This window comes from Stenella coeruleoalba, assembly GCF_951394435.1.
Source record: "Stenella coeruleoalba genome assembly, chromosome: 3".
NCBI classification, from domain to species: domain Eukaryota; kingdom Metazoa; phylum Chordata; class Mammalia; order Artiodactyla; family Delphinidae; genus Stenella; species Stenella coeruleoalba.
This window is the reverse complement of record NC_137148.1, coordinates 55101498-55114784: the sequence shown is the minus strand read 5'-3', so window position 1 is coordinate 55114784 and position 13287 is coordinate 55101498. Positions and strand designations below refer to the sequence as shown.

General features: G+C 38.8%; 1 protein-coding gene across 2 annotated transcripts in view; it reads right to left on the bottom strand.

The window, feature by feature from the left end:
- The window catches only part of SLC30A5 (solute carrier family 30 member 5), a 29967-nt gene extending 17453 nt beyond the window's left edge, over positions 1 to 12514 (bottom strand). For both annotated transcript variants that reach the window (XM_079918563.1, XM_079918564.1), the window contains exons 1-4: positions 12159 to 12514; positions 3327 to 3449; positions 1521 to 1587; positions 242 to 327 (exon numbers count right to left, since the gene is read on the bottom strand). In XM_079918563.1, the coding sequence (XP_079774689.1) occupies positions 242 to 327; positions 1521 to 1587; positions 3327 to 3449; positions 12159 to 12244 (362 nt within the window). In that variant the 5' untranslated portion in view covers positions 12245 to 12514. The remainder of the gene's footprint in view (positions 1 to 241; positions 328 to 1520; positions 1588 to 3326; positions 3450 to 12158) is intronic.
- Between the last annotated feature and the right edge of the window lie 773 nt (positions 12515 to 13287).

Below are 13287 nucleotides of genomic sequence, written 5' to 3'. Positions count from 1 at the left end.
AACTAGTAAAATATCTATGACAGATCATGAACAATACATTAATGGTATTCACCAAAGAACTAGGCCACAAGCTAAACAGGTCCTCAATATATATATATACTCAATGAGTTGTACCCAATGCTATAGAAGTGAAAGAAGCATTTGTACATAACTGACAAACATTTGACATAAAACATAATGGCATAAAACTAATATTCAAAATGAAGAAACATAAACATTCAAAATATGCATTTCTATTTACCTTAGTGGTCCACAAAGAGTGAGGCCAAAAAACCACAAAAGTGAAATGATACACCCAGCAACTGCATGTTTAAATATTTTGATCCACTAAAAATGGAAAAAAAAATTAAAAATTTCAGTCATATGTTTTGCCAAATATCTCAAAATCTTAAATAAAATACATAGGGAAAGATAATGGTAACACAAATATTTTAATGGCCAAATAGTTACATATTTTAAAATTAAACAGAAATTATTAAGATCCCTTGACTAAATCTAGATTTGCAAGACAGTATTCTGTTTTTCATTTTCCATATTCTTGTCTGTCGCTAGATCCTGAAATCTTTTTCTATAGCGTACAATTTTCTCTGTTTTTTACAGTAGTTCTCACTGGTTTGCTAGGAACACTTAATGTTTTAGTTTTTAAATTCTTCTCCAGCAGGGATATTCAGTCCTTCAATTATTTGAAAAGAGAGGGAAAAAAGTTAAGATGGGTTTTAAAATATTAATCCTGTTTTAAAAAATGTTCTTGGTCTCTAAAACAGAGGTACTTAAATTCATCTAATAAAAAATCATGGCACAGGTTTCTAAGTTGTGGCATAAAGCAAATATGTAGTAGGGTGTAACTGCTGTCCAAAGAGGTGATAATATGAGATGATGCAGAATGAAGGACATTTCTGGTATGCATCCTGAACCTCAGATGCTTAAAGGGAATAATAACGATGAAGAGGGTGGCAGCTGATAATGTACTGCATACGCACTGTATGCCACACACTACTTTAAGAACTTTACATGTATTAATTCATTTATTCCTTATAGCTCCATTAGGAAGGCATTATTATCTCCATTTTACAGGTCAGAAAATGAAGGTAGAGAAATTAAGTAACTTGCTTAAAGTAAGGTTTGTCATTAGAACAGCCATGAATTTGTCTGACTCCAGAGGCCTTGCTCGTAACCCTTATGCTTTATCTGCTTCCCAGTGACATTTATCCTAGGCTTGTGGGCATGTCTACATGTCTGATTTGTAAATCTTTTCAGCATATGGATCCTGTATTAAAAAAATAATTATATGCATGCTGGAAACATTTTCTACCCTCGTCTACATTTTTAAACACTTCATTATCTTAGCACTTTAGCATTTACTCTTAAAGCCTCAGTTCTGAAATGCTAAGTCAAGGGCAAGTTAACTCTGGAAATGTTCTGCTGAGCACTTAAAATCATTCAGTAAGTAACCCTGATCAAGGAAAGAACACTGCCTCCTGGTCCACTGCTAGGACAAAAGGATTCTGCAAAAGACTTACCTGGCGTTTGGTAATACTTTTCCCAGAAGAAAAAGGCTTTTGAAACAAAACCATAAAAAATGCAGTCCTGTGAATATTGAAACATTAATATATTAATATTAATTAATCTTATATACAAGGTGTGGTTTTAAGTAAAGACACTTAAACAAATATACTAGAATTTGAAGGGTATGTTAACCTCTAAAGAAAATATACTAGAGAACAATATTTATTTTAATAAGGCTTCCACTACAATATTTTGGGAACTCTTCTTTCTTTTGTATCTGCCTTCAGAACCAGTTTACAAGCCATAAAAGAAGTCTCAATATTTTTTTATACTTTACTAAAGAAAATAATTCCTATCTTCTCTAAAACAGTAATAACAAATCTTGAAATAGAAATGAAGAAAGTACTAATCATATATCCCTACTTTTCATATTCCCAAAATAGTTAAATAAAAATATATTCAAGTGGTGCTAAAAATTTTCTAGTCAAGAATCACTTTCCATAATTACTAAAATTGCCAGGAGTCTAACAGATTCTTTTCTTTCCTTTTTTTTTTTTGTCTGAGTTGGGTCTTTGTTGCTGCACACGGGCTTTCTCCAGCTGCAGCGAGCAGGGGCTACTCTTCATTGCGGTGCGCGGGTTCTCATTGCAGTGGCTTCTCTTGTTGCAGCAAGTGCGCTTCAGCAGTTGTGGCATGCAGGCTCTAGAGTGCAGGCTCAGTAGTTGTGGTGCACGGGCTTAGTTGCTCGTAGCATGTGGGATCTTCCATGGACCAGGGATTGAACCCGTGTCCCCTGCATTGGCAGGCGGATTCTTAACCACTGCGCCACCAGGGAAATCCCTAACAGATACTTATTAATACAGAGGTTGGTCACTATCAATCTCAAGGTCCAGAGAATCTTTACTTAGAGAGAATTTCTTACTAGATGCAGAATAGTGTAAAATTTATACTGTAAGGGGACCCTATACCATGAAGGGACATGTAGTGAACACAGCCCATTATGGTTTAACTTGGAAAATAAGGAACATCTGTGCCAAGACAAGTCTCAGGTGAAATTCTATGCCTGCTGGAAGGTTGGACTATGCCAGTAGGATGGTCTGGGAATCCCTAGGGTCCCTGAGGCCCTTTTAGGGAGCTGTGAGATCAAACTATTTTTTTCTTAAACATTTAAAAAAATTATTTTAAAAATATTTATTTTTTATTTGGTTGCGCTGTATCTTAGTTGTGGCTCATGGGCTCCTTAGTTGTGGCATGCATACTCTTAGTTGTGGCATGCATGTGGGATCTAGTTCCCTGACCAGGGATCGAACCCGGGCGCCCTGCATTGGGAGCTCAGAGTCTTAACCACTGTACCACCAAGGAAGTCCTGTGGTCAAACTATTTTTACAGAAGTATTAGGATATTATTTGCCCTTTTCACTCTTATTCTCTCAGGGGTGTATATTAGAGCTTTTCAGAGGCTAGTTCATGTGAGATACTGCAACAGACTGAATAATGACTCAGATATGGGGATCCAGCTGTATTCTATTAAGCCAGACATTAAATTTGCAAAAACCTCATTAACACAAACTAAAGCAAAAGCTGATGTTTTGGCAAGCTAATAGAATATGACAATCCTTTTTTTTTTTTTTTTTAAATCCAGTCTCTTGGTACCTCTAACCTTAGGTATTCTGTCTTTAAAAAAAAAATTATCAAGTACTTGTCAGGAGGAATAAAATGCACAAAATATTCTATGTAAAATATCCTAAAGATACTCAGTTAAAACAGGATTTTCAAAGAAATTTAAAAACATTAAGGAAAAAAAGAACCATACACACTCACCCAAGTTTTAATATAAAAATAAACTGAACAATGTGAACTACTTTCAGGAGGTCATATGATTCAAAAAGCCCCACAGCCTTCAAAACTTTAGTGACACACAGTAATACAATATATTTCGTTAACCTGAAAAATAAAAACAGAAACAAGTTTCAGTATCATTGAAATCACAAAGAACTCTGTAATCCTTTTTTTTCTTATTATACAAGTAATAGGGGTCTTTATGAAAACCATAAATATAAACAAAAAATGAAACAAACAAAAACTCAACTCACCCCTCCACGTGATAACTACTATTAACACTTTGGTATATATACTTTCAGATTTTTTGCAATATACATGGACGTATTATGTATGTATAGATACCGTCTATTAAAGAAAAAAAGGCCAAACTAAAAATAAAAATGTTCTTGATTGAGTTGCCTCAACTATTTTCTAATGTGCTTTTTAAACAATTACTCCAAACAAATAAAGAGAATAAACACAGAAACCAAACCATCTGTCATGAAACGAGACTATAATATAGGAAGGGAGGGGGGAGTGGTGAATGCCTTAGGTTTACCTCTCCTCTGCTTCGCTCAGTGACTGCAGTGAGTCACAGTTGAAGTGACCTGACCTACAGAGCCCTGAGAAGGCTCAGGAATCTGAAGCACCTCAGAAAGGGTGTGGAGAGCTGCAAAGAGGAGGATCATTAGGAAGTCTGCCAGGTAGTTAGGTCCCCAGAATCCCACCCAGCACAGCCAGGCAACCATCCCTCCTAAATCATGACAGGACAAGAGCTTCGCCTTTGGAGAACACTAGACATAAGGCAAAGCGGAAAAGAGGGATGAAGTGTTGGACTAAAATCATGGAGATTAAAAGGAAGTTTCCCTTCTTAACGCCACCCCACCTGCCTTCCCTCATTTAACTCTAACATCCTAACTGCCAGGCTTCAATCTCCCAGCAGGAGAACCCTTCTCTGGAGAAGCCCACCAGGGGACAAGCCCCATACAGGTCTTCTAACTAGCTTTTTGGGCCTCACTCAAATAAGAATGGCCAAATATGGATAATCAATCCTTTATGATAAGCCTATAATGAGAGACCAAACAAACTAAAACAGCAAAGAAATTTAAAAGATACAGAGATCACAGGGAATAGCAGAAAACAACGAAGAACTAGAAATAATATTCTTGGATAAGAAAGAAAAGTTCATCCATGGAAAAATTAGGCTGCCATAAAAAGAAACGAAAAAGAAGCTCCTGAAAGAGCAATCAGAAAACAGTGAAGAAATTATCTCAGTTTTCTAGCTTAGTAGTCTTCTTTGGTCATATACCTCTAGTAGTAAAAAAAAATTTTGCACCTGAAACCGATTATTTGTACATTACAAACATGTACTACTCTCCTGATATTATGTTATAAAACATACACAAATTAGAAATGAAAAAGAATGAGATAAAAAGGTGAGAACTTCTAACATCCCCCCCCCATCAGATCATCTTTGCAAGTCATTCAGGAGACTACTTTCTAAGTTTATATCTAACAGGTGTTAATACATTAAAAAGGAGATAAAAGGGATGTCCAAAGCCAGCACACCAGCAGGAATGAGAAGTCTCTTCCAATGGGAGAAAAATACAAAAAAGCAAACACAGAAGTTTAAGGGAAACCTAAGTCATTCAAATAGCAGTTAAAACAATTTGATATGCAATGATATCAATGTATGTAGGATGGTATAAAAATCAATTAGTGTGACTCATTAAGTCCCATGGCACTGAGTCAACAAACAGCAATCTGCTTAAGAAGGCATGAAAATTTATATATTTTTGCAAGATTTTGATGCAACTACGAAAATAAATTTCAGTCCTTGAAAGAATGAATCTCAGCAATTCCAACATCTTCACTGTCCGATGGCTCATTTTCTGTTTTAGTCCAAATAATATCATAGTATATTAAAGAAAATCAGATTTGGAACAAAGTGGTTTTTCTTTTCATGAACATAGTCTGGGGGGCTTTTTAATAGTGCAATCTGGGAGTTTTAACAATGTGAAAATTAATCACCAAGAAGTTAATAAAAATGTTATTGTGGAATAAAGTAAGTCAAATCCTAAAGCACAGAAGTTCCTACTTAATTTACCTGTAGAATAGTATAGACACTGAAATTTCTGTTTAAAAGATCAAGCAGATTTTCTGGGGTGACAAAAACGTCCTATAGCTTGATTATGCTGAAAGTTACATGGGTATGCATTTGTGAAAAATGAAAACTGGTACCTTTAAAATCTATGCATTTTATGGTAGGTAATTTTATCTCAATGAAAAAAGGAGTATTGGAAAAAATAAATAAAATTAAAATTATGGCTATGATAAAAAAAATCGAGTGTATTTTGTGTATTTTGTTTCTGGATTGTTTGCAGACTGGCTGAAAACACACAGTACAACATGAAAAATCTACCAAATTTCTAGTAATTGTCTAGGTATTTACTAGAAAGTAAATGTATATATGCTAGAAGAAACAGAACACTAATATTTAAAAGCTGAAAAACACCTTAGAGATTCTCTAGTCCAATTCCTCTCATGTCACAGACTGGGAAGTTGAAGTCCACAGAGTTAGCTAGGGTCAAGTCCATGTCTCTTAAGTATGCTCTTTTAATATGTCACACAGAAAACCAAAGTTCATCCAAAAGGCTTTGAGGATTCCCATCTTCTAAACTGTTCCCAATTATACATTTACAGTGGCCCACATATAGGGTAAAATAATCTTTAAATATGAAAAACAAAATGTATATTAAAGCCTAAGATTAATGTCGATTTTGGCCCATTTAAGCTAGAGAAAAAAGTCAGATAAACTTAAGTAAATTAACTATATTAATGTTAATTAAATACTCCAGTCATGGTAGCAATTTATAATTAGCAAATAAAAATACTACTCTTGAGCTAGAAATCTTTTGTTTATTCAGTTCTTAACTCAGGGACTTGCATATAATATGTGCTCGGCAAATGTTTACTAAATGAAAGAATGCGAATTCTACAATTACACTTGTGTGATACAGTAATATCTAGCACAATAATGTAGATAGTGCAGTAGTACAGTACATAGCTGGCAGTCAAGCTTCTGGCAATTTAAACTGTCATCAACCCAGTTATGAATTCAGAATGAAAGACACACATCAAGTAGAGAGAGGAAAGTTCAAAACCTCAAGTGCTTCACTCCTTAAGTTCTTAACTAGGTGTAAAAATAAAGCAGCAGGATAGAAGCAAGGACACAAAGAACAACACTGTCAACAAGACAGGGAGGGAGAAAACAAAGACCAGGAAAAACTGACAAAGGTACATTAAAATTCACAGCAATCTGGGGATTCTTGAGGTCAGCAAAGAGCCTTGTACACCCTCATGGGGCTACTAAGCCATTCTTCAAATATTCCCTGCTCACTTACTATGTGCCAGATGTCATCTGTGGCTAATGAGACCTGTCTGTCAGGGTGGTTTCAGGTACTACAGCCTTCCCTCTTCCTGATAAAAAGGCCTGATGCAGGTGGAACTAGTTCTGCATTCTTTCTGACTTCAAAGGAGGACTTTTATCTAAAATTTATCTTAAAAATATTATCAACATGTTAACATTCTCTAGAAAATGTCACCCATTTTATAATAAGCCTGAATATGAGAGCCACACTTGGGATGGCAGAGAGCAAAGACCAAGAATCTGGTCCCAGATGGTACTGCTGAGGGGCTGAACAAATACCAGCAACCTCTGGTTTCTTTTATGTGAGAAGAATATATCCGTATGTGATTAAAGCTCTCTTAGTTTGGTTGCTCACAACTAAATGCATTTCTAGGTGTTATCCAAGAAACTAAATGTGTAACAGAGGCCCTGCCCTCAAGGAGTTTGAGGTCTAAGGAAGACAGGAAAGAAACAAGTATTTATGTGACCCAAGTTAGTAGCAGAGATCTAAAGGAATAGATGTGGAAGTAACTAACTGTAACTAGGGAAGTAAAAGTCATCTTCAGAGTCTGAGATGTCTAAGTGTGTATTAAAGACTAAGTAGAAAAAACAAACAATCCAATCAAAAAACGGGCAGAAGACCTAAATAGACATTTCTCCAAAGAAGACATACAGATGGCCAAGAGGCACGTGTTATTGCTAATTATCAGAGAAATGCAAATCAAAACTACATGAGGTATCACCTCACACCAGTCAGAATGGCCATCATCAAAAAGTCTACAAATAGGGCTTCCCTGGTGGTGCAGTGGTTGAGAGTCCTCCTGCTAATGCAGGGGACAAGGGTTTGTGCCCTGGTCCGGGAAGATCCCACATGCCGCAGAGCGGCTAGGCCCGTGAGCCATGGCCGCTGAGCCTGCGCGTCCAGAGCCTGTGCTCCGCAACGGGAGAGGCCACAACAGTGAGAGGCCCGCGTACCGCAAAAAAAAAAAAAAAAAAAAAAAAGTCTACAAATAATAAATGCTGGAGAGGGTATGGTGGGGATGTAAATTGGTGCAGCCACTACGGAGAACAGTAGGGAGGTTCCTTAAAAAACTAGAGTTGCTGGGGAATTCCCTGGTGGTCCATTGGTTAAGATTCCAGGCTTTCACTGCTGGGGGACCAGGTTCGCTCCCTAGTCAGGGAACTAAGATCCTGCAGGCCACACGGTGTGGCCAAGTAAATAAATAAATTAAAATGTAAAAAACAAACAAAGTTGCCATATGATCCAGCAATCCCTCTCTTGGGTATATATCCAGAAAAGATGGAAACTCTAATTGAAAAGATATGTGCACCCCAATGTCCACAGCAGCACTATTTACAATAGCCAAGACAAGGAAGCAAGCTGTGTCCATTGACAGATGAATGGATAAAGAAGATGTGGCGCGCGCGCGCGCGCACACACACACACACACACACACACACACACACACAATGGAATATTACTCAGCCATAAAAAAGAATGAAGTAATGCCATTTGCAGCAACATGGATGGACCTAGAGATTATCGTACTAAGTGAAGTAAGTCAGACAAAGACAAATACCATATGATATCACTTATACATGGAATCTAAAAAAAGATACAAATGAACTTATTTACAAAGCAGAAACAGACTCACAGACATATAAAACAAACTTATGGTTACCAAAGGGGAAAGAGGGGGGGTGGGAGGGATAAATTAGGAGTTTGGGATTAATAGATACATGCTACTATATACAAAATAGATAATCAACAGGGACCTACTGTATAGCACAGGGAACTGTATTCAATATCTTATAATAATCTATAATGGAAAAGAATCTGAAAAGAATATATATACATATAACTGAATCACTTTGCTGTACACCTGAAACTAACACAACACTGTAAACCAACTATACTTCAAGTTAAAAAAAAGAAAAAGACTAAATAGAATTACAAAGCAAGGAAAGGGAGGGGGAATTTCAAAGTACGGAGAGCAGCATATGAAGAACGCTAGTACTGGGACGGACCTTTGAAGAAAAGCTCGGTTCACCAGATTATGCTCATAATGATCAGAAGTCATCAAGAAAAAGGTAAGCTATATTTAATATACTTGTTTTAAAAAGATGGGGCAATATATAAAATTATTTCTAAATAATTTTTGTTTAAAGTATTAACAAAACTTGGGCTTCCCTGGTGGCGCAGTGGTTGAGAGTTCGCCTGCCGATGCAGGGGGACACGGGTTCGTGCCCCTGCGCGTCCGGAGCCTGTGCTCCGCAACGGGAGAGGCCACAACAGTGAGAGGCCTGCGTACCGCAAAAAAAAAAAAAAAAAAGTATTAACAAAACTTAAAAATTTGGCACTTTAATGGCAAGATTCAGTCATATGGAACATTAAGTATAATACTTCTTGACAATATTACTATTATGAAATTTCTGATACTTTATTCCCCTTTTAATTTTTAAAAAACAGATTATGAAAGTAATTCCTGAGTAGTTGGTTGTTATCAAAGTTTTAAAGAAAACCATTCCCAATTTCCTCCTCATAGGTGACCAACTGGGGACATCCTTCCACACCTTTGCCTTTGCATCTCCACGTATGGACAAGCACTTATTTTAGATACACTCACGTATTCACCATTGTACATATATTTTGAAATTGTTATGTGACTTTTCATGTAATATATAGTGAAGATCTTTTATCATTATTAACTAGGAAAATTATTTTAACATTTAGCTAAAAGGTGAATACTTTGATTTTTAAAGTGTCAATTAATGAAGTCTTCCTGTTGGGCTAAAGACAAAACACTAGCTAAGGCCAAATAACCATATACTAATAAGTACACAATCCTAGTTCATGTTGTGGAGGAAAACATACTAAGGGGGAAAGCTGGGGTGTGAGGAAGGGAGGTTCTTAAATGGGGGCAGTGGCCCCTGAGCCATTCACTGACCCTTTGGGCAACTTAGCGGGATCCAATCCACTTCCCCTTAGTACCTGAGATGGCTTATATATCATTATCTGCCATTAACTAGTCTCATCAAAAGTATCACTGGTATTTTCTGTGAAGGGTTAGAAAAATCTCTGGTTCTTTAAATCTGAAATTACTGAAATTTGAGTTTGGGTTCAAACCTGTTTCTTGGGATTTGCCCACTGTAGCAGCTCACAGTTCTCCAGTTAAAAAAACAAATTCAGTGTATGTAACTCAAGCTTGATACATTCAATAAATATTTAAGTGTCCACTGCGTAGAAGGCGCTATAAATGAAGTTTGAGGTAACTGACTCCCAGATTAGTTACTAGGTGTGTGACCTTGGGAAAATTACTTTTCTATGTCCCAGTTACCTGATCTGAGACAAGGATGCAACTAATGAGTCTGTGCTGTTGTAAGGATTGAGTGAGATGCTGCACGCAAAGTACCTGGAACATAGGAAGTACTTAATAAATGCTGGCTGTCACCCTCTGCCCTTTCCTGCAAAGAGGACTTATTGAAGTCAACATAGAAACATTTTTTTTTTTGCAGTGTGCGGGCCTCTCACTGCTGTGGCCTCTCCCGTTGTGGAGCACAGGCTCCGGACGCGCAGGCTCAGTGGCCATGGCTCACGGGCCCAGCCGCTCCGTGGCATGTGGGATCCTCCCGGACCGGGGCACGAACCCGTGTCCCCTGCATCTGCAGGCGGACTCTCAACCACTGTGCCACCAGGGACGCCCAACATAGAAACATTTAAAACAATTCATATTTGTGAATTCAGGAATAAAAATATCCACAATTAAAGGATCTGTTAATTAGCTTTTGCTGCAGGTTATAACCATACTTTGATTTTTAGTCTACATAAAGGAAGACTCTTGCAACCTGAAATCTATTCAAAGTTCAACCAGTCCTGATTTGAATTTGATTCTGCAATGAACTACAATAGGAGGGCAGCTCTGCTAAGCAAATAATGAAAATAAGATGGCAAAGGACTGTTGACCACATCTAAGATAATGAGCTCTTGAGTAAATAAAAATTTTGTATTACTTATTTAAAAATAATTTCAAGTGATAGAAAAGGTGCAAGAATAGTACACTCTTTACCTAGATTCTCTAATTGTTACATACTACCTTATTTGCCTTATTATCTCTCTCTAAATACAAACTTTTTTTCCCCTGAACTATTAAAGAGTAAGTTACATACATCATGCTCCTTTACCCCTAACTACTTGTATTCCTAAGCCCATGAACATCCTTTTATGAAATCAGAAGAGTTATGAACTACAGGAAATTTAACATGGATATACTTTTATCTAATCTATGGTCCACATATCAGTTTTGTCAATTGACCTAGTACTATCCTTTACAGCATTTTCCTCACTATTAAATCTACACCAGAATCACCTATTGCATTTAGTTGTCATGTCTCAGTAAATAATATCTGATAGGCATTGTTTTTTACAAAATGAGTTGCTCAAAATAGACTAGAAAATTAAACTTGTAACTACAAAAAACGCAGCTGATTTAACTTCTGTTCCAGCATTTCACACAAAAATAGTTATGTTAGAAATGCTATTTCTACAGTTCCAAAGAATTTACCGAAACAACCATGTCTCAAAAGGAGGTATCCAAGAACAAAAAACACTGAACTAATCTCATTAACCTTATTAAATATACAGGCAATGAAAACCAGTTCCAACCAAACTGTTGGGCCATATTTTATACATCTTGCGACACTACCTCAGAAATTAGGACAGGTCAAGAAGGACACAATGGAAAGTGATCACTGTAATTACTTACCTCTTGGGGGTTCGTGGGAACATTGCGGGGATGGGGGTAATGGGACTGTTTCCTTTTTATTCTACGAATTTCTGTACTGTTTGAATTTTTTGACCATGAGCACACATGTCTTATTTAATAATAAAACAAAATAAGCGAAGAAAGGAAAAGAAAAACTAGATGGCGGGGTGGATTCTTGTTTTGCGAGGTTAACCTGAACATCAAAGTCCATCTGTTTGTACTTTTGGTTTCTTCGCCTGAAGAGATGATGGTGACCCTTCCTTTAACTTACACAGGCAGACATCAGAAAGGTTAAGTATCACCAAACTACTATTTCAGGGAGAAAGAGCTAACAGACATGCTTCTCATAGGTCAGAAAAACCTCTCACTTGAACTGGCTGGCAGTTCTAAGGTTAACGGTCTGCCCTGAAAACCAGAAACTCAAGCAGAACCTTCCCGGATCTTAGAGCATTCATTCTGCAGCGGGGAATGGCGGAGCCAATGAAAGCTGTCGCGGGAGGGAGTACGGAACCGAGGAGGGCGTTCCGGGCTGTCAGCCGCACGGGAGGGACGCCGGGCCCCGCGCGCACCCGGGAGGGTCCGGGCAACGTGTGTCCGGAGCTGTCGGGCAGGCGTGGGGAGAGAGCGGCTCCGGAGGCGGGAGCCCGATCGGTCCCTTACCGAGCGCTGGGCACGTCCACCGGCCCGAGGCCGCCGCTGCCGCCGCCGGGGCCGGCTAGCACGTCCCCGCCGTATTTCTCCTCCATCCCGGGTATCAGGAGCCGCCGCCGCTGCCCCCGCTGCGGAGTCTCCTCATGTCTCGCCGCTGCCGCGGAACACCGGGCGCAGGCGCGTCACTCCCCCATGCCAGCGGCCCCGTCGGGTCCCCGTAGGCCGGGCCGCTGCCGCTGTCCCCGGCTCCGGCTCACAAGCACACGCGCGTCGGGACTAGGCCGCGGACAGTTCCGGCGCCGCCAGGTTTCCCGGAGGCTCACCGGATCGGACGGGGCCAGGCCACGTCATCGGGCCCAGCAGCCCTCACTCTTGGGGGAGTGCCCGGCCCTGCGCCTGCGCACAGTACAACACTCGCCGTCCCCTCCCCTTCCTAAGGCTCTACCTACCGCTGGGCTACGGACGGAATCCTCGCCCCGTATCAGCTCCTCCCATTGACGAGGCCTGAGCACATACCTGTCCCTGCAGCGCCACCTATGGGCTGTCAGGAACACAGCGGGTTCTTCTGGAGCGCAGGTAGGGGACATAGAAAATGCACAACTTGCGATTAAATAGAATAGAATTTCTTTTAAATTCTGGCTCCTAAACTGTGTTACTTAATCCTTGCACATCAGTAAACCTAGGCAGGTAGGACCAGGCTTTATTAGAGTTATTTTTCTGTTGCTAAAAAGTTAAGAAGGTGGGTTCCTGTATCTGTGTTTGTTTGAATCCCAAATCTGCCACTTACTAATTGTGTCACTTGGCCTTTCTGTACCTCAGTTTCCTTATCTGCAAAGTAAAAATAGTAATATCTATATCATAGGGTTGTTGGGAGAATTGTATGTGTTAATATGTGAAAAGTGTCTATAACAGTGAATGATACATAGTAATAAATGTTAGCTATTATTATTATTTATAGGTAAATTTGAGGATTGGGATATGGAGATGAAAATGGGGTTTTGAACAGTGTAAATTATGATTAGTTTACAATACTCCACTTAATTCGAATGTACATAAAGACTCTTGGTAACATATAAGAGAATGAGGAGTCATAGTCTCTGCCTGCTGGGACTTCATAATCTATTGTGGAAAATATTTA